The sequence below is a fragment of the Heterocephalus glaber genome, unplaced genomic scaffold (genome assembly GCF_053883595.1).
Source record: "Heterocephalus glaber isolate CG9 unplaced genomic scaffold, H.glaber_assembly_v1.0 deba00001744, whole genome shotgun sequence".
NCBI classification, from domain to species: domain Eukaryota; kingdom Metazoa; phylum Chordata; class Mammalia; order Rodentia; family Bathyergidae; genus Heterocephalus; species Heterocephalus glaber.
In genome coordinates, this window is record NW_028258450.1 from 6,093,496 (window position 1) to 6,114,388 (window position 20,893).

The 20,893-nt window shown below is 59.0% G+C and overlaps 1 protein-coding gene across 1 annotated transcript; it reads left to right on the top strand.

Moving 5' to 3' along the window:
* The first annotated feature begins 943 nt into the window (after positions 1 to 943).
* Positions 944 to 20,758, top strand: Mybpc2 (myosin binding protein C2). The gene is made up of 28 exons (XM_004866818.3): positions 944 to 1,126; positions 2,232 to 2,309; positions 2,835 to 2,921; positions 3,073 to 3,221; positions 3,524 to 3,641; positions 4,273 to 4,321; positions 4,469 to 4,528; positions 6,105 to 6,301; positions 6,469 to 6,601; positions 7,100 to 7,224; positions 7,302 to 7,407; positions 8,279 to 8,451; positions 10,217 to 10,382; positions 11,223 to 11,329; positions 11,599 to 11,628; positions 11,811 to 11,950; positions 12,900 to 13,059; positions 13,140 to 13,244; positions 13,896 to 14,084; positions 14,288 to 14,422; positions 15,960 to 16,127; positions 16,207 to 16,295; positions 16,366 to 16,561; positions 16,869 to 17,008; positions 17,558 to 17,717; positions 17,912 to 18,048; positions 19,149 to 19,335; positions 20,641 to 20,758. The coding sequence occupies exons 1-28, from the start codon at positions 1,108 to 1,110 to the stop codon at positions 20,649 to 20,651; spliced, it is 3,414 nt and encodes a 1,137-aa protein (XP_004866875.2). The 5' UTR covers positions 944 to 1,107; the 3' UTR covers positions 20,652 to 20,758.
* The last annotated feature ends 135 nt before the right edge of the window (positions 20,759 to 20,893 follow it).

The window sequence follows — 20,893 nt, forward strand, 5'->3', positions numbered from 1 at the left end:
GGTGGCACCAGCCCCTACCTGGCTTCTCCGGGTTCTCAAGAGCTGCTGGGCGGTCTGCCTGGTAACCCGTGACGTCACACGAAGGCCGCCTTCTGGTTGGCTTGGTGCCAACCCTTGGAGGCGGGGAAATTTCTAGCTCTTGGGGGATTTTGGCGGAGAGCGAGGCGGGACGCTCAGAGGAAGAACTGGGGAGGCACTTGTCCCTCGCCCTGGGTCCCTCTGGCCGCGATTCTCCCCAGGCCGACCCTGCCTTGCCCACAGTGCCTCCCGCCCCGCACGCTGCCTGCCTTCCCGGAGCCCCGTCTAGCGCCGGGCGCCGCCCACCCCACCCCGGCCTGGGCGCCGGGCTGCGCTGCCGGGAAGGGCGCCCGCTGCGGGCCGCGCTCCAGGGCCTTCCCGCCCGCATAGCCCGTGCCGCCCAAGGACCCGGGAGCGCAGCGCCCCGGTGCCCCCCCCCCCCCCCCCGCCTGCCTACGCGGGGAAACCGGACTCTCCCTCCCGGCTCCGGTTTCCGGAAAACTCCTGACTTGCAGATCTAAGAATGGATGGCTTCAGACCCCATCTCTCCCGCCCCTTCGTGTCAGCCTCACCCACCTGAGAGCCCTCCCGGGACCAGGCTCCCGTCTTCCTCATCTTCCTCCTCCCTCCCCTCCTTCCCCGCGCTTCTCCTCCTCGGCTCCGCCCTCCATCCTCCTTCTTCCCTGTCCTCCTCCTCCTCCTCCTCCTTCCTTTCTCATCTCCTTCTTGCCCCCACTTCTGGACCCAAAATCTGGGTTCCCCATTCCTGTGCCCCCAGACTCAGGAGTGTCCAGCCCCTCCTCCCCAAGCCCCTGCAGCCCCCGGGGCGTCTCCCCCTCAGCCCCGGGTGGCTGAGCCCCCCAGCCTGTCCTCTCTGGGGACCCGGCACGCAGCTGTCTCTGTCCACCTGTTATTTCTCGCCCTTTAGCCCGTGAAGGCGGAATGTGAGGCCGCGGTCCGACCTCCCGCGGCCTCCTGGGAACCTCCCGACTTCTTAAAACGCTCCCTGTGGGGCCCCACCTGCCCTCCCTAGGGCCGGCAAGTCACAGCTGCAGTGCTCTGGTTCCCCAGCCGGAGGAAGTTGCGGACATGCCCGAGGCCAAACCAGGTGGCTCCGGGCCCTGCCTCTGAGGGGATGAGGGCCCCTTTTCTGAATGGGGCTCAGGGCCTCCTGTCTCTGTGGGTTGGGGAGAACCGGGTGTCTTGTCTGTGTGCAGAGGGGGCTCCCTTATGAGAGATGGAGGAGGTCCCCTGTATGTGAAGGGTGGGGACAGTCCTTTCCCGCTGCAGGGGGGGAGTTAGCTCCTCTGTGGGCAGGGATGAAGAAGTTCTGTAAATTGGGGTGCACTCCATGGGAGGGGGGCCTTGTGTGTAGACTGGGGAGTCAGCATAGTGATGGGGTCCTCTCCTAGGAAGGGTTTGGGCCTTTCTCCCCTACATAGGCTGAGGGGTGTCCAGTGTTTAGAGAGCAGGGGTTCCCGACTGCATGGAGAAGCTGGACCTGTCCCAATAAGGATGAGAGCCCTCTTCCCGTGGGCCTGGGCTCCCTTGTGTAGGAATTAGGAGCCCTTCATCTCTCTTTCCTTTCCTCTTTTCTCCCCTTTCCCTTCTTTCAGTTTTTGTGCGTGTGTGGTGCTGGGGATGGCACCAGGGCCCACAGGTGCCAGCTGCACCGCTGAGCCACACCCCCAGTCCCCCAGTCCTTTCTGTCGAGTTTGGGGACCCGTCTCTGTATGAGGATCAGGCCTTCTCTCTCTGAGGAAGCCTGGAGGGTAGACACAAGTCCCAGGACCCTTTTGCAGCATGTGGTCCTGAGGCATTGGGTTAACCACTTGTGGGGTGCAGTCCAGACCCTTGCTATGGCTGGGCCCTCTTGGGCCAGGAGCCAGCGCCCTGGGGAAGGCTGCTTTGGTCAGCATGAGGTGTTCAGTTTCCAGCCCAGGGGAAAAGCTAATTATACCCCCGGAACCCAAAAGGTCAGGGCCCGGTAGCCTGGGTGACTGGGGCATGGCCGGTCTGGGGTGGGGAAATCTGATCTCAGACTCTGGGGTGGGGATAAATTTATACCTAAGACGGGGGGGTTCTTGGGGCTGAGAGAGGAGGCCAGGCCCGGACCCCTGGGTCTGAGGGAGGAGGCCAGGCCTGGACTCCTCTGTCCTGGAAGAGTGGGGTTTTGAGCAGGCCCTGAACTGTGAATATCTCCTGCCTCACAGCAGCCAAAAAGATCCCCAAAGGCAAAGATGCCCCCAAAGAAGCTCCCCCTAAGGATGCTCCTGCAGAGCCCCCAAAAGGTGAGCAGCCTCCTCGGCTCAGCTGACCTGCCATCCCTCCTCGTGCCTGCTCCTTCTGAACCCTCATCTGCCTTGGCCCGGACTCTGTCCTTCAGTCTTTCCCCTCACAGCTTCAGAGGGACCAGCGCTGCCTCCACTCATAGCCTCCTGTAGCTCCCTAGTGGCCCCAGGGCAGAGCACAGACCCACAGCTTGGCCTTGAGGTCCCATCTTGGGGCAGATGCGTCCCGAGTCCTGTCCAGTTCCCAGTGCCCACTCTGTCCTCAGACCTCTCCACCTGAGTGTCCACTCCACCACCCTCTGGTCTGTACATGGGGACTCTGAGACTCAAAGGGCTAGGGGATCCTGGCCAAGGTCACACAGCCATCTGAGGGACGCGTGCTCTCCCCCGGCCGGGAGACAGCGTTTCACCCCATGACCTGTGGTTCTGAGCAGAAGGCCCTCGTGGCTCTAAGTCCGTACCCCTGAAGTTGTCTGTTACCCCACCTAGCCCACCTCTGACTTCCCAATCCTGTCTCCTCCACAGAAGCCCCACCTGAGGACCAGTCCCCCACTGCTGAGGAGCCCGGAGGCATTTTCCTGAAAAAGCCTGACTCTGTATCAGTGGAGACTGGTGAGGGGCCAGGGGAAGGCCAGGCCCGGACCCCCAGGTCTGAGGGAGGAGGCTGGGCTGGGACCCCCGGGTCTGAGGGAGGAGGGCCTGCATCCGGCAAGCTCACAGTCCTCCTCCTGAGCTCCCCTGGGTCCCGACACCCCCCATGCAGGAAAGGTTGCTGTCATAACGGCCAAGGTGAACGGGAAGGAGCTCCCGGACAAACCCACCATCAAGTGGTTCAAGGGCAAGTGGCAGGAGGTGGACAGCAAGAGTGGGGCCCGATTCTCCTTCAAGGAGTCCCACGACTCTGCCAGCAATGTGAGGACCTGAGGAGGGGCTGTGTGGCTGGGTGGCGGTGGCCATGAGGGTCCTGCTTCTCAGAGCCCTGATCTGGGGGCCTTGCTGTGGCCCAGAGCCCTGGATGAGCATGGCCGTCAGGAGGGGAGCATGTGTGGGTAGGGAAGGCACACTTCACCCAAGCCGTGTGCATGTCCCCGAAGGGCCTGGGGAGCCCGGAGCGTGGGCCCCCAAAAGTCAAGGTCGTGCAGCTAGGAGAGACTGAGCGGGCACTGGGGATGCAGTGGCTGCTGTGGACACGAGCGCCCCTACCTGGTCCCCAGGTGTACACCGTGGAGCTGCACATTGGGAAGGTGGTCCTGGGGGACCGGGGGGATTACCGCCTGGAGGTCAAAGCCAAGGACGCCTGCGACAGCTGTGGCTTCAGTATCGACGTGGAGGGTGCGCTGGCGAGGGCAGTGGAGGCAAAGGTTCCGAGTCTGAGTGGGGGAGAGATGTCCCTGGCAGGAGCAGGGAGGGGGCACAGGTGTGGTGAGGTGGGTCCAAGTTTTGGGAGGAGAGAGCCCAGATTTGGGGTCGAGGTAGTCAAAACCGGGGAGGTTGTCTACAGGCTTAGAGCAAGAGGGGGTGCAGACTTGGGGGTGAAAGTGTTCAGAGCCTTGGGGTGCACATGTGAAGGAGTAAGAGGCAGGGGACCCCGGCTTTGAGAAACCAGGACAGACTTCGGAACTGAGGCTGTCCAGTTTCTGGGATGAGCCATGTACAGTTGCGGGTGAGGACAGGAGGGTACGCAGATCTGGGGGTGCATCGTCTCGCCCCGGGGCAGTGCCCAGGATGTGGGGGCTTCGATAGGAAGGGCACAGGATGAGGTGCCTGGGCCCGAGGGGGACATGCTGGCTGGGGGAGGTTGGGCATGGCAGGCAGGCAGGCGAAGGACGGCCGGAGTGGAGGTAGAAGGCGTGCAGGCCTTGGGGGAGGACGCGCTGGCCCATGAGATGGAAGGGAGCACCTGGAAGAGGGGGTACAGGCCAGGCTCACCCCAGCTCACCTTCCCTCCCCACCCCGTCCCCAGCGCCCCGTCAGGATGCCTCTGGGCAGAGCCTGGAGACTTTCAAGCGCACGTAAGTGACTCTGGGCCCTGGGACAGAGGGTCCCTGGGCCCCAGGATCATGGGAGTCTCGCCCTCCATGGCAGAGATGTGGGGAAGGCAGGGAGCAGGGACTGGGGTGCATTTCGGAGGGTCTCACACCCCGTCTCTGTGGCCGCAGGGGTGAAGGGAAGTCAGAAGATGCAGGGGAGCTGGATTTCAGTGGCCTGTTGAAGAAGAGGTGAGCGCTCTTCACTGGCACATAGGGTCCCCTGCTTTCCCCCAACACCTTCTCTGCCTGAGCAGACCCTGCCCTCTAGGCCATGTGGCCACCTGTCCATCACCCTCCCATGGACCCTTGCCCAGCCCCACCCTATCACCTGTCTGCCCTCCAGTTCACCCACCTGCTCACCCTTGGAAGCAGCATTTTCATCTCCACTCTCCTGTTCACTCCCACTCCCCATGTATCACCTGTTCCTCCAACCAACCATCCATTGGTCCACTTGTCCATCCACCCAGCCAAGCATCTATCCATCCATCCACACACTTACCTGGACATTTGCCCATTCACCACCATCCAGTCCTCCATTTGTCCATCCATCCACTCATCCATCTACCCACGTGCCTGCTCGTTTGCTCACCCAATAAACATCCGATCCTCCATCCACCTAGCCCCGCCTTCCTCTGTAAGCTGCCCATCTCTGCTCTGTTCCCCCCACCCAGGGAGCTTTCTGTTGAACTGAACTATATGACATTGATGTTGTGTGGGTCAAAAATGAATGGTGGTGGGGCTGGGGATTAGCTCAGTGGTTCCACCACCTGCCTCGCAAGCACAAGGACCCGAGTTTGATCCCCGGTACCAAAAAAAAAAAAAAAGAATGGTGGCAATTTCCCATGGTTCCACATAATTCTTGTTCTCACGCTCATTTATTCACTCTCTGCTGTCCCACTCATCTGCCCTGCACTCACCTGTCTTCCTCCATAACTAATTCCCTGAGAACCCCACCTAGGAACTGACTCACTGTTCTTCAGCCAACCGACCACTTACCCAGCCTGCTCCCTTCCACAGTTGTCCTGCTGCCTGCCCAGCATTCATGGCCTCCAGCCCGGAGCCGACCACCACCGCCCACCCTCCTGTCTTCCCATCTGCATACCCATTGGCCCATCCATCTGTCCATCAGTCCATTCACACCCCCAAGCTCACCCACTGGCTGTCCTCTCTTCCTGTCCCTCCCACCCACCTTCTGAGGCCTCCTGGGTACCAGGCTGAGATGGGACAGACGCAGACCCCTGGGTCCCTGCTGCTGAGTCCCTCATGCCTTGGAGAGATGGTTGGGTGCAGTGGCAGGGACACAGGCCGAGACCATTCTGTGTGATCAGAGAGAGGGTCCCCTGCCTTTTGGAGCCCAGGCAAGGGCATCTTACTGTCTTGGGGGACAGAAAACACCTCCAGAGAAGGGCTCTGGGGCACGAGGTTTTCCCAGATGAAGAAGAGCCTGTGGGGGAGGAGGCAGGAGAGGAGTATGGGCTTGGCCTGGAAGGTCTTGGGGCAGGTGTGGCTCCTGAGTGCCAGGCCGAGGGGCTCAAGGTAGTGGGCAGTCCTGGCAGGGTTCTGACCCGGGAAGGGACGGCATCAATGTGGGTGTCAGAAGTGTCCCTCGGGGCCCTGTGGGGAGCAGATGGGGAAGAGACTGGAGGCCAGGAGCCTGGCACAGGGGGAGCGGCCTGGGCAGGTCACACAGAAAGTGAACGGAGAAGGGGGGGTTGGGGACTGGAGTTCGTCCTCACTCTGGTGCCCTGCGTGTCCCCACCCCCAGGGAGGTGGTCGAGGAGGAGAAGAGGAAGAAGAAGAAAGATGATGATGACTTGGGGATCCCCCCTGAGATCTGGGAACTCCTGAAAGGGGCCAAGAAGAGCGAGTACGAGAAGATCGCCTTCCAGTACGGCATCACGGACCTGCGCGGCATGCTGAAGCGGCTCAAGAAAGCCAAGGTGGAGGTCAAGAAGAGCGCAGGTCAGCACCATGGCCAGCTACTGTCCCAACCCGGCCGGGCTGGGGCCCCGGGAGCTGGGCGCTCAGGGTCTCCGAGGCCTGGGGAGGCCTCCCGGTCTCAACTTTGGGGGGCCCCGGAGGGCGCCTTGGCTCCCGTCTCCACCCTCTGTGCCTCCCTCTATCTGCAGCCTTCACGAAGAAGCTGGACCCCGCCTACCAGGTGGACAAGGGCAACAAGGTCAAGCTGATTGTGGAGATCAGCGACCCGGACCTTCCCCTCAAGTGGTTCAAGAATGGCCAGGAGATCAAGCCGAGCAGCAAGTAGGTGGGGCAGACCCTGGGGTGCAAGGCTGGGAGCTCAGACTGGCCCTGTTCAGCTGGGTGTGAAGGCGCACACCTGAGAATTGAGCTGGGCTCAAAATAAAAAAATTAAAAAGGGCTGGGAATGCAGCTCAGTGCAAAGGCCCTGGGTTCAATCCCCAGTATTGCAATACATATACATATACATATACATATATATTCTTTGGGGACTCAGGTTCTGTGTGACAAGCGTCACTTCCAGTCACACTCCACCAGCCCAGGCTCAGTCCTTGGCCATCCTGGCAGCAAAAGATGCCAGGAAATGCAGCTCTGTGGTGGTGGCTGTGTGTCCCAGCCGGAAGGCGGGCAGGTGGACGTGGACAGGCACCTGGCCTTTCACTCTGGCTGCTCGTGTGACCGAAATCGGGCTGCCTGTCCGCTCCCGTGTGGCTCAGGGTGAGGCTGGCTCCTGGGGCTGGGCACAGTGCTGGCCCACAGCGACCTGGCACCTTTCCCCAGGTACGTGTTTGAGAATGTGGGCAAGAAGCGGATCCTCACCATCAATAAGTGCACCCTGGCCGACGACGCTGCGTACGAGGTGGCCATCAAGGATGAGAAGTGCTTCACCGAGCTCTTTGTCAAAGGTGACGTGGGGACCGGGAGCGTGGCAGAGGGGAAGCCGGGCATCCGGACACTGCTGACTGCGGTCCCCGCCACACAGAGCCCCCGGTCCTGATCATTACACCCCTGGAGGACCAGCAGGTGTTTGTGGGCGACCGGGTGGAGATGTCGGTGGAGGTGTCCGAAGAAGGTGCCCAGGTCATGTGGTGAGTGGCCTGGGCCCTGGTCTTCAGGGGCTGGGTCTCCCTTGGGGCCTCTCCTGAGTCATCAGCCACCGGTTTTCCCTGCAAAGCCGGGTCTTGCTCACGGCCGCTTTCAGGACTCTGACACCTGCCCATCTGGCCCCTTCTCCTGATGCCTGCTGGGTCCTTGAAAGTTTATCCATCTAGCCAACCAGCCGCCCACCCATCCTTTGGCCCATCCACCTGGGTATCCGTTCATCCATTTACCTGTCCCCCCCTCCATCCCTCCCTTCATGGATCCATCCATCTATCACCCCTTCCTCTTTCTCTATCTATCCTTCCCTCCTTCTCTCAGGTCCATACAAACACCCTGCTCTGACAAGTGTTTGGGGCAGGAACTAACGCTATGTCCACTTTTCAAAGGAGGAAGGGACTCAGGTGGTTGGGTGGGCTTCCGGAGGAGGTGACAATTGAGAACTGAGCTGTGACCTGAGGGATGAGGAGGTAGGGAGGAAGCGGGTGTCCCAGGTGGGGACCCACTCACAGAAACCTCCACGTTGGACACCCATCTCCAGGCCCTCGGGCTTCCTCCTGTTCTGGCCTCTCCCCATGACCCTGTGTAGTGTGTGTGTCTGTATGTGTGTAGTGTACTAGAACTGAATGTAGGGCCTGTGCACTGAGCTACATTTTTATTTTTATTTTTTAAATTTTGGGACAGATTCTTGTTGTGTTTTTTTGGTACTGGGGATCGAACTCAGGACCTTGTGCTTGCGAGGCAGGCGCGGTGCCACTGAGCTAAATCTCTGGGCCTCTCCACTCTCACCCTGACTCTGTCTGGGCCCTGGCCAGGGCTGTGCTGGCCCTCACTGTCCCCTGCTCCGTCCCCTCTGCCCAGGATGAAAGACAGCGTGGAAATGACGAAGGAGGACTCCTACAAGGCACGGTACCGCTTCAAGAAGGACGGCAAGCGGCACATCCTCATTTACTCGGACGTGACGCTGGAGGACGGCGGGCGCTTCCGGGTCATCACCAATGGCGGCCAGTGCGAGGCTGACCTCATCGTGGAAGGTGTGGCCTGGGCCGGGGAGGGGTGAGGCCTGGTTCCGCTCTCCTCCCCTCTCTGTGCCCACAGCCTTCGGGGCACGTGGCCCGGGCAGTGTCCTGTGCCCTCTCACTTGCCCCTCCCTCCAACGTCCCATCTCACACGCATGCCTGCTAGGGCAGCCTGGCGACACGGCGCGGGGCTGGAGCATGGCGAATACTGGCAGGGCCCCCCACTGTCGGTGTCCTGGCTTAGATTCTGGCCCCGTTGTCAAATTTTGGTTTTCTGAGACTGGGCCTCGCCGTGTCATTCAGGTTGGCCTCGAGCTCTCTGCGATGCTCCTGCCTCAGCCTCCTGAGTGCTGGGATGACAGGTGTGGGCCCCCACACCTACCAGTGGCCCCCCAGTTCTGTGAGATGTCACTGAAGTGAAGCTGGACAAAGGGCCCACAGGACTATGCACTGTGTGTTACTAATTCCATAAAATGAAAAGTGAAGAGGAAAAACAATAAACCCAAGTCATTTGGGGGCCAAGTAAACAATCACATTTCCATGTGCAGCCTTTAAAAAAGGAAGAGGTTGGCTGGGGATTTAGCTCAGTGGTTTCACTGCCTCCTACGCAAGCACAAGGACCTGAGTTTGATCCCCAGTACCAAAAAACAAAAAAACCCCCAAAACCAAAAAACCAAAAAACAAAAAGGAAGAGGTTAAATGTACTGATCTGGAAGGATTTCCAAGGTAAATTGTTCGGTGACAAAACAAATATGCTGTGTTTTAAAAGGGAAAAAGAGAAAAGGCGGAAAGGAAGAATGAGGGAGGAAGGAAGAGCAAACACAGCAGGCTCCGCATCTCTGGACCCAGCCGACCTTGGGTGGGGGCCCTGGGGAGGCCGCATCCCACTGAGTGCTGCAGCCCCTCCTTGTGTAGCTCGGTGTACAGCCTCTGCCCCGGATTGGGAGCCGTCGGAGGCACCAGGAGGACTTGGGATCCAAGGGGCCGGCAGACCCCACCATCCCGAGAGAGGGCAGCTGGACGAACACTGCCTCTGAGGGGGATCTGTGTGGCTAAGGGCAACAGATTTTCCTCCATATATCTAAATTCTTTCATTATCATGTTTTACATTGTGTAAATGCATCCCCTTATTTAGCTAGGCATGGTGGCACTCACCTGTAATCCCAGCACTCGGGAGGCTGAGGCAGGAGGATCACCATGCATTTAAGGCCAGCCTGAACTGCACAGTGAGATGCTGTCTGAAAAAAAAAATGCATTGCCTTATTTTTTTTTTTGGTACTGAGGCTCGACCTCGGGACCTTGTGCTTGCGAGGCAGGTGGCAGAACCACTGAGCTAAATCCCCGGCCCTGCATTACCTTACTTAAAACACAAATAATAATTTGAGCCAGGTGTGTTGGTGTAAGCCTGTAATCACAGGACTTGGGAGGCTGAGGCAGGAGGATCCCCATGAGTTCAAGACCAGCCTAAATGACAATGAGACTGTCTCAAAAACCAACCCCCCCAAAACAAAACCCAAACCAAAACAATAGTAATAATAATTTCAATGTAAGCTCTCATTCCTCGAGCAGAGCCTTGGCATATTCCTCTGCAGCTCGCTCCCTTTCCTGGAGTTTCCTTGCTCATTCTGGGATGTGACTGCCCCAGGGAACAGCTATTTCCGGGTCACCCACAGCCTCACCCGTGTCCCCAGCGCCCGAGCCTACTCAGCACACACAGGGTGCTCCCAGGGGCCGAGGCCCGGCTGGGTGGTGACGCCCCATCTCCGTCCTCCCTGCCCAGAGAAACAGCTCGAAGTCCTACAAGACATCGCGGATCTGACGGTGAAGGCTGCGGAACAGGCCGTGTTTAAGTGCGAGGTGTCGGATGAGAAGGTGACAGGCAAATGGTACAAGAATGGGGTCGAGGTGCGGCCCAGCAAGAGGATCACCATCTCCCACGTTGGCAGGTGAGCTGCAGGCTTGCGTATCAGTCGGCTGTGGCTGCGTAACAAATGTACTGGTTCCAGAGAGCAGGGCTGGGGGTTGGCTGAGGCAGGACCGCCTGCCTGGTGCCTGTGTGGCTGGTGAGTGGCAGCTCTGCTGCTCATGACAGCAGCGTTCCAGCTGCCACCACTCTGGTCACTGCACCAGGCATCTCATCCTCCACCGAGGAGTCCTGGCTTTTCCTGTGGCAGCAGCACTGGGCCCTGAGTCACCCCGTATTGTTCTATCAGGGAAAGAAAGTTCCAGGCCAGCCCAGTCCGTGGGGTGGGAAACAGATGCTGCCACTAGAAGGCGCCAGAGGGGTCGCTGCAAGGTGACAGGGCAGAGTTCAACCTCCTGCCCCTGGGTTATGGTCCCTGGTGGCCTCAGTCACCATGACAACCAGTCCCCCCTTCCGACTCCTACTGTTTGCCAGGTACTTCTCTAGATGCTTGACCACAACCATCAGGTAGAGTGTCATCATTACTCACGAAGAAACAGGCACAGAGAGGGTGAGCAACTTGCCCAATGTTGCACAGCTGGTAAACAGATATAAACCCAAGGACAGCCTTCCAGACCCCTACTAAAAATGATGGGGATTAGCCAGATGTGATGGTGCACACCTGTAATCCCAGGACTCAGGAGCCTGAGGCAGGAGGGTCGCCATGAGTCCAAGGCCAGCCTGGCCTACACAGTGGGACCCTGAATCAAAAACAATAGTGACAGGCACATAGGTTGCACTGAAGAGTGTTTCTCAAGTGGGTGCCAAGGGACAGAGTGGGGCAGACCTGGCCCGAGCGCTACCCTGATCATCAATGCTTCAGGTTCCACAAGCTGGTGATCGATGACGTCCGCCCCGAGGACGAGGGAGACTACACATTCGTGCCCGATGGCTACGCGCTGTCCCTCTCAGCCAAGCTCAACTTCCTGGGTGAAGTCGCCCCTCCCTGCACAATTAAGTGTCCCTCAGTGTGCAAGCGGGAGGACAGCAAGCGTCAGGGGCTCGGGGGCAGAGTCGGAGTGGAAGGCGGAAGGTCAGGTGCTGGGCACTGAGGTGTCCACCAGCGAGTGGGGGCTCAGTGGCCTTGAACCTCCAGCTCCCCAGTGCCATGGAGACTGTGAGCTGCTCACCTGTGCCCCTGGGTTGTGAAGGCAGGAAAGGCCTGCTGGTGACCTAACCTTGTCTCCTTGGTCTTCCAGAAATCAAGGTGGAGTACGTCCCCAAGCAAGGTGAGGCCCAGCCCATGGCCCTGGAGGCCGGGCCTGGATCCAAGTGTCTGAGGGAGGAAGCAGGGAGCTGGGGAACAGACCCTTGGGGCCAGTGTCCTTGGACCTAACTTCTCAGGGCCCCTCTGGTGGTGTGGGAGCCCCCTGCTGCCCCTAAAGTGGCAGTGCCTCTTCCTGACCTCCAGAGCCACCCAAGATCCACCTGGACTGCTCGGGGAAGACCTCCGATAACTCCATTGTGGTTGTGGCTGGCAACAAGTTGAGGCTGGATGTGTCCATCACAGGGGAGCCGCCTCCCACTGCCACCTGGCTGAGGGGAGATGAGGTAGGTTGGGTCTCCCCCGAGCTTCTCTCCCTCTTATTGCTGCTGGGTTACTTTAGGCAAGTTGCTTCTCTTCTCTGAGTCTTGGTTTCATCCTCTATGAAATAAGGACAAGGATTCCTTCTTCATTGGGTTGTTTTTAAAATTGGAGATTATATTTGTTCATTACCTGGTGTGGGTGCTTTATCCATAACAGTCCACCCCAGAGCTAATTAAATCAATGGATCAGCTAACCCATCCATCCATCCACCTATCCATTCATCCATCCAATACTCATCCATCTAGCCATCCTTCCATCATCAATTAATCATCCATTAATCTATCCATCTGATAATTAATCCATTTGTCTATTGATCCATCCATTAACCCAGGTACCCATCTATCCATCCATCCATCCATCCATCCAGAAATGTATCGATCTACTTAGCCATATATTCATATATTTATCCATCTGTCTTCTACTCCAACTATTCATCCATCCAAGTATCCATCAAATCAACCATTCATCCATCCATCCATCATCTGCCCAACATCCATCCATCCAGCCATCCATCTGGCCCTCTTTCCCTTTCTCATCCATGATCCACCACCCATCCATCCATTTATCCATCCATCCATCCAGCCAGCCAGCCAGCCAGCCATCCATCTGTCTGTCCGTCTATCCATCCATCCATCTTGGGGGCTAAAGGTAAACATAGCGTGGCATGCACAGGGAACAGCCTTACAACATCCTGGGGACTCAGAGATGAGATGGTGGATGCTCTGTGCAGGGTGAGGAGGGCAGTGGAGAGGGATGCTGTGGCACAGTGTGGACGGATTGAGAGGGGCCTCTGAGCTGAGTCCAGGGCCCTGCGCCCCGTGCGGCAGTGGGGAGCCGCTGGAGGATGTGGGGCAGGGCAGGTCTGGGTTTGGACGGCCAGTGCAGCCGTGGCCATCTGGGGGCTGTGTGCAGGTGTTCTTGGCCACCGAGGGCAGGGTCCACATTGAGCAGCGGGTGGACTGCAGCAGCTTTGTGATCGAGAGCACCGAGCGGGCAGACGAGGGCCGCTACACCATCAAAGTCGCCAACCCTGCGGGCGAGGACGTGGCCTCCATCTTCCTGCGGGTCGTGGGTGAGCAGGGAGGGTTAAGGGGCTGGGCCAGGGTGGTTCCCTGAGCTCTCGAGGGGACTCCTGACTTTCCTGGCTCCCAGATGTCCCGGACCCGCCGGAGGCTGTGCGTGTCACCTCGGTCGGAGAGGACTGGGCCATCCTGGTCTGGGAGCCGCCCAAGTGTGACGGGGGACAGCCGGTCACAGGTGAGTGCCTGCGAGCGAGCCAGGGGCCTGCGGCCTCCGCCCTCCCTGCCCTCTGACTCCTCCAGAGTCTGCAGCCCCCTCACCCGCCTCCCCCTGAAAGCTGGGCTTCCGTCTTTGAAGGCTCCTGATCCCTTGGACCTCTCCCCGTCCTTCTTTCTTTCTTTTTTTTAATGGTCCTGAGCACTGAACTCAGGGCCTCCTGTGCTAGGCAAGTGTTTTACCACTGAGCAACCTTCCCAATCCTTTTTATTTTATTTCAATACATGGCTTTACCACATAGCTCAGCCTATCCTTAACTCAAGACCGTCCTGCCTCAGCCTCCCAAGTGCCGGGATTACAGGTGTGCACCATGACGCTTGGCTTCCCCATCATTATTTACCCTCCAGCGATCTGTGAATAAGTTTCACTTCGCCCCGTAGCCTGGGGTTTTCTGTGCCCCCTGGGCCTGAGTCATGACCTGTGACCCCTCTTGACTCCCCTCTTTTCCCAACTCTGACTCTGACCCCCAATCCCAAGCAGTAGCCTCGGGAAGCTCTGTGGCCCTGGACAGCAACCTAAGAGCCACAGCCTCAGACCCTGAGAGTCACGTGATCCTTCCGATGGGACCCGTGACTCCATGGCCACGCGCTCCTCTCTGCCTGGGGTCTCCAGGGTACCTCCTGGAGCGGAAGAAGAAGGGCTCTCAGCGCTGGATGAAGCTGAACTTCGAGGTCTTCACGGAGACGACCTACGAGTCCACCAAGATGATCGAGGGTGTCCTCTATGAGATGCGGGTCTTCGCGGTCAACGCCATTGGCATCTCCCAGCCCAGCATGAACACCAAGCCCTTCATGCCCATCGGTAACGCCCTGGACAGCTCCCCATGCCCCATCCCGTTCAGCCCCACTCTACCCGTCACTGACCTCCGACCTGCAGCGACATGACCCTGTCCTGGGCCTCTCTTGATATCTGGTCACGTTAGGGACACTGGCCCCTGACTTCCGGCCCGCAGCATGTCCCGATCAGTGCCTGTCTGTGACCCTCGCACCCTCGGATCCTTGCAGCACCCACGAGCGCACCCCAGCACCTGATAGTGGAGGACGTGACAGACACCACCACCACGCTCAAGTGGCGGCCCCCGGACAGGATCGGGGCGGGCGGCATCGACGGCTACCTGGTGGAGTACTGCCTGGAGGGCTGTGAGTGCCGCGGGCTGCCTCCCCCGTGCTGGCCAGGACCCCCGCTCATGGTCAGCCTGCCCCTCTCCCTCCCTCCCTCCCCCTGCCACGCGTCGGCCACTCTGTCCACTATTGGTCCGGCCGTCTTCCCTCTCTCCACCTGACCTACCTGCTCCTTCAGCAGGCCAACCGTGTTCCTTCCTTGTATTGTTCTCCCCTTTTATTTTATTTCTCTCTCCTCCTTTCCCCTGCCTCCCTCTCTTCCTTTCTTCCTTCTTCCCTCTTTACTCCTCCCCTTTTTTCTTCTGTCTCCACTCATCCATCTTTTTCTGTTTCTTTTTTGCAGTACTGGGTATTGAGCCTTTGCACTCCAGCCATTTACTTACTTACTTACTTAATCCTGAAACAGGGTCTCACTAAATTGCTAAACTCCCCAGGCTGGTCTCGCACCTGTGATCTTCCTGCCTCAGCCTCCCAGAGTGCTGGGGTTACAGGCGTGCACCATCATCCCCAACTATCCAGCCAGCCAGCCACCCACCCACCCATCCATCTGCCCACCCATGCAGTAACATGTTTTCTACCCATGTGTATCTTTTCACCATCTTCCCTTCCTCATTTCCTTCCTCCCGCCCTCCCTTCCTGGACCCAGGACCAGTCAGTCACCTGCCTAACTACGTCTCCCCACCTGCCCATCTGCCACCCACATTCCCATACCTCCTCCATCCTCCACCCAACACACACTCGTGCACCGAGCACGTACCTAGAGCCCCAGCTTCGAAGTCCCAACGCCCATCTCACCATGAGGATGGACTGACCACCTCGACACCCAGCCCGATGTGGGGCCACTTCCTGCCCAACACTGTGACTCTGGGGCATCCCTGAGCCCCCATACCATTGTCTTAGCCTGGCGAAGGTCGTGCCCACCATGACCTTCAGGGCGCCGTGAGCCCTGCACTGGGCGATGCCCTGAGATGATGGCCACTTGAGCTGCGGCCGGCTTCCTCCCTCTTCCCAGTGTCTCCACCCCCTTCTGACCCTGGCTGCCTCACCCCGTGCCAGAACCAGGCTTGTACCGTCCTCCCCAGTGGCTCACCAACCCGCAGGCAGAAAGGCAGGAAATGGAAGATTCTAGCTACAACCCTGCCCCCTGGGGCACCTGACAGCTGGGGTGCTGCTCCCCAGCCTCCTCCCCTGTGCTGCCACAGATCTGGCTGGGTCCCTCTGAGCTGTGCCTCGAAGCAAGCAGGACTCGAGCACATTCCGGACTCAGACAGGCCTGGGTTCAGCGGCCTGCCCATGTTGGCTGTGTGGCCCTGAAGTGCTCCTGAGCGTCTCTGGGCCTGTTTCCTCCTCCCTAAATGGGATGATGTGGGGTTGAGGGAGAGATAAATGCACTCTTGCGTGCTGTCCTCAGAACCTGTCAAAGGATGGCCTGCAAGCAGAGGCTGCTGCTGGGTGCTTAGTCCCCACTCCCCAGGGACCTGGCCACCGGAAGGACGGTGGGCTCCGGGGTGTGGGCTCGGGGAGGCTCCAAGGCCCATGCAGCGCCTCTCTCTAGCCGAGGAGTGGGTCCCTGCTAACAAGGAGCCAGTGGAGCGCTGTGGCTTCACGGTCAAGGATCTCCCTACTGGGGCCAGGATCCTCTTCCGGGTCATCGGGGTCAACATCGCGGGCCGCAGTGAACCGGCTGCGCTGGTGCAGCCGGTCACCATCAGGGAGATCGTGGGTGAGTGTGCTCGCCGGCCTCCTGATGCCACCTCAGCGTTGCGTCTGGCCCACGCTGAGCCCGGTGTCTGTACCCGCAGAGCAGCCCAAGATCCGCCTCCCCCGCCACCTGCGCCAGACCTACATCCGCAGAGTTGGGGAGCACCTCAACCTGGTCATCCCCTTCCAGGTACGGCTGGGCCGGGCGGGTCAGGGCCAGGTGGCTCCCTGCAGCATCCTGACCTCGCCCCTCTCGCCAGGGCAAGCCGCGGCCCCAGGTGGCGTGGACAAAGGGCGGGGCCCCCGTGGACACCTCCCGCGTGCAGGTGCGCACCAGCGACTTCGACACCGTGTTCTTCGTGCGCCAGGCGGCCCGCTCCGACTCCGGGGAGTACGAGCTGACCGTGCAGATCGAGAACATGAAGGACGCGGCCACCATCCAAATCCGCGTCGTGGGTGGGTGTGCAGCCTGGCCCCAGCGGACGGGGGGCGGGAGGGGAGGCGTGGTCAGCGGGGGCGTGATCGGGCTGACGGGGGGCGGCACCCGGAAGGGCGTGGCCAGAGGCTGGTGGGAGGCAGGTCGGGGCTGGGGAGGGGCCAGAGGTAAGATATTTGGGGCCCAGGGAGGCTGTAAGGTGGAATGGGGCAACAAGGTGAGGAATCGCAGGATGGGGTGTAGGCCGAAGAGGTGTCAGTCTGGAGCGAGGTGAGGGGCAGGACGGTAGGGCTCCCGGCTGGCATGTGGCAGCCTCTTTTCCTCCAGAAAAGGCAGGGCCCCCGGAGAACGTGATGGTGAAGGAGGTGTGGGGCACCAACGCGCTGGTGGGGTGGCAGCCCCCCAAAGACGACGGGAACAGTGAGGTCACGGGGTATTTCGTCCAGAAAGCCGACAAGAAGACCATGGTGAGGGACGGGGCCGCGGGCTGGGGGCTGGGGGCTGGGGAACGAGCTGGCAAGCCCACTTCATAGTGTGTAGCTCAGTGAGAGGGGACTGAGTTCAGTCCTCAGTACCACACACCAAAGGTACCCTGTCCCCATCAGTGCTCTCTTTCCCGCCCCAATCCAGTCCCCAGCATGCACCTCTTTGCTTCCTCTCTGTGGTTTTGCTGACTCTGGACATTTCATAGAAACAGAGAGTATGTGATATGTGTGTCCTGGCTTCCCCCTTTTCAGGGCTGAATAATATTCTTTTGCACTGGGAGACGACACTTTGCTCATCCACCCATCCCTTGGTGAATATTTGGATGGCCCTGGGCCAGGGATTTAGCTCAGTGGTTCTGCTGCTTGCCTCGAAAGCATAAGGACCCGAGTTCGATCCCTGATACCAAAAAAAAAATATCTGGGTGGCCCTACCTGTGGGAAATTGCTGTGAATGACAGGCTTTCTCGATCCCACACTCATTGTCTGTGTCTGCACGTATGTGCTCCCATTCGTGTCCCGTCCCCACGCTAGGAATGGTTCAACGTCTATGAACACACCCGGCACACCAGCTGTACTGTATCCGACCTCATCGTGGGCAACGAGTACTACTTCCGAGTGTTCAGTGAGAACATCTGCGGTCTCAGCGACTCGCCCGGGGTTTCGAAGAACACGGCTCGAATCCTTAAACAAGGTGCCGCCCCTCCCCAGGGCCGGTCACCTCCGAGGCTCTGCGGCAGGTCCCACCTGGACTGTGGCCCTTGCGTCTGCCCTGGGGTCAAATTGCTGGCACCTGGGGATGGGGCAGAGCCAGCGGAGTCTCTTGGCTGGCTGGGGTCAGGGACACCCTGAGATCAGCCACCTAATGGCTGTACCCTCCCCCCCAAGGAATCACCCTCAAATCACTTGATTATAAGGAGCATGACTTCCGGATGGCTCCCAAGTTCCTGACGCCCCTCATTGACCGGGTGGTTGTGGCTGGATACTCCGCAGCTCTCAACTGCGCCGTCAGAGGCGAACCGAAGGTGCTAAGGCTGTGGCCCATTGGGGTGGCGTGTGTGGGACCCAGGGGCAAACTGGCACCTCAGCCTGAGCCCTGCACACTGGCTGTTCCTCCCAGCATCCTCCAGGTTCCGGGGATTTGCTCACTTTAACCCACTTCCTGTTTCTCTCCTTGGCCTGAGCCCAGAGCTCAGACAATGACACCCTGTCTTCCTGCCAGGCAGCAGCTCCTTTTGGCAGCCTGAGCTCAGCAGAGAGGTTGTTCAGTCTCTCTTGTGCTGTCTAAAGACAAACAGCATTGCCTTGGAAACAGAAATGGTGGGGGAGAAGGGATGTCCGGAGTGTGTGGCTCCCCTCCACCCCCCACACTTGGTTTCCAGGCCACCACTTGGATATATGAACACCTACAACCTTGAGCTCAGGGACCCTGTAGACCAGCAATTGGCAAACTATAGTTCTGGGCCAAATCTGCCTGGCACCATGTTCTCTTGATAAAGTTTTATTGGCACATGGGCCACATACATTTGTTTATATTTTCTCATGGTCTCTGCACTACAACAGTGGAGCTGACTCATTGCAACATAGACCTTGGGGCCTGAAAACCTGGAAATGTGTATGCTCCAGCCCTTCATAGAGTGTGTGTGCTGACTTCCGGACTGGACTGCAGGTTTCTGCGTCCAGCTTCTCCATCTCCATGACCACTCCATTCCCATTCCACTGCTCATCCTTCCGCTCACTTACTCACCCACCAGTCCACTCATTGACTCGGTTCTTTCATTCGCTCCCTATGCTTACTTACATCCTTTATTCACTCACTCCATTTATTCTTCTAATGTTTTCAGAGATTTTCTGTGTGCTGGGTAAGTAGGGCCAGAAGGCCCCGCATGTTGGGGGGAGACTGACTTTGATCCAAAGTCACACAACATAAAGTTGTAAGGATGGCAGGTGTGTCAGGAAATGTAGCCTCTCCTGTCCCAGGGTAGGAACAGGAAGTGACATGTGAGCTGACAGGCGAGGGACAGACAGGCACAGGGGAAAGAGCAGGGAAGGCAGCCCTGGGAGAGGGAAGTGCCCTCAGCCTGGGGCACCCCTCTGAGACGCCCTTTGCTCTTGCCCCCTCCAGCCAAAGGTGGTGTGGATGAAGAACAAGATGGAGATCGGTGAAGACCCCAAGTTCCTGATGACCAACTACCAGGGGGTCCTCACGCTCAACATCCGCCGGCCCTCGCCCTTCGACGCAGGCACCTACTCCTGCCGGGCCGTCAACGAGCTGGGGGAGGCGCTGGCTGAGTGCAGGCTGGATGTGCGAAGTGAGGGTCAGGCCCAGGCCAGGGAGGATGGGGTCCTGGATGAGAGCTGTCATAGAGGCAGCATGGGCCCTGGGGACAGGAGGTGACATGCTCCTGGGAGGGGAGAAGCACTTGGCAAACAGCCCTGGGAGGCTCCATCTGTTGGCAGAGGTGAAGGAAAAGTGGATAAAAGTGGAGACCAGGGCCCTGGCAGCCCGGAAAAGCTTCCCCCTGCATAGCCAGCCCTGGCCCCGTCCCTCCAGCCCCGGCCCTGCCTCCCCGCCTTTTTGAGGCAGGCTCTTGCTATGTATTCCAAGCTGGTCTTGAGCTATATAGAGGGGCTGGCCTCAAACAGATGATCCTCCTGCCTCAGCCTCCTGAGTACTGGGACTATAGGCATGTGCCACCACATCCGGTCTCTGTGTCCCTTCTTCTCTGTCCTCAGCTCTGGCCCCTGCATCTCTTTCCTCCAGAACCCTCTCTGGGGCCGCCTGCTTGGCTGTCTCCAGCCTCTTACGGCACTAGAAGGGGGTATCTGGTCGCCGGCAGACCCAGCCCCCCTGGGCTCCCCAGCCGGGAGCCATGGCTGCAACATCCACATGGGCGTCCTGGTCCCTGCTCGATTGTAACCTCTGGTCTGCTCAGATGTCCCCGGCCCTGGTGACAGCCCAGCAGGGGTTCAGAGGGGACGCGCTGCAAGTCCACGTGACCGTCAGTCTAGGTCACTGTGCTTCCTGGCTGCCCCAGTGTCTCACAGTCTGCTGTCCCCAAGCCGCTCTGTGAATCTGCTCACAGCATCTCCACCAAGGGTCCAGTGACTGCCTGTAGCCAGCAGCTGCTCACAGCAGTTTGGGGCAGAAAATGACAGTGATCAAACGAGGCGACTTAAGTGAGACTCGTTTAATAAGCACCTCAGTCAGGGTGCTTATTTTCTGTATGTCTGTGATCCCAGCACTCAGGAAGCTGAGGGAGGAGGATCGCTACAAGTTTGAGGCCAGCCTGGGCTACACAGTGAGTTCAAGGCCAGCTTGAATGACAGAGTGAGACGCTGTATTAAAAAACCAAATTGGGGGGCCAAGGATTTAGCTCAGTGGTTCCACTGCCTGCCTTGAAAGCGTAAGGTCCCGAGTTCGATCCTTGGTTCCAAAAAACCCCACCAAAAACCAAAAAACAAATTGGGGGAATGATCGTGAGAGGTCAGGGAGAAGTGCTGGAGGGACCCATACCATCTTGCGCCCCCTGCTGGTCACAGGGACTCAGCGGGCGGAGGGGCCTGGGCAGCTCAGGGAGCCCAGTGCAGCTCACCCACCCTTCTCTTCCCCGCAGTGCCACAGTGAAACTGTCCCCCACCTGCCAAGATGACTGAGCCCCAACTCCAGCCCCAGAGTGCTCTGGACTGTGCCTTGCTCAAGTTTCTGCTGAACAAAACAGTGCTTGGACTATGGCATGCGTGGTTTCCTTGCCTCTGTGGCTCCCCTTCCCCTCTGGCCCGGGCTGGTCACCCTGGGGTGGGTGAGGGGCAGCCACCACCGAAAGGCGGCCGCAAGGAACAGGCCACAGTGGGGCCACCATCTTGGAA

Excerpts from the sequence above, each read along its gene's own strand:
- Mybpc2 (XM_004866818.3), top strand. Across the intron at positions 4,322-4,468 it reads CTGGAGACTTTCAAGCGCAC|GGGTGAAGGGAAGTCAGAAG; the intron begins GTAAGTGACTCT and ends CTGTGGCCGCAG. Across the intron at positions 16,562-16,868 it reads CATCCAAATCCGCGTCGTGG|AAAAGGCAGGGCCCCCGGAG; the intron begins GTGGGTGTGCAG and ends CTTTTCCTCCAG.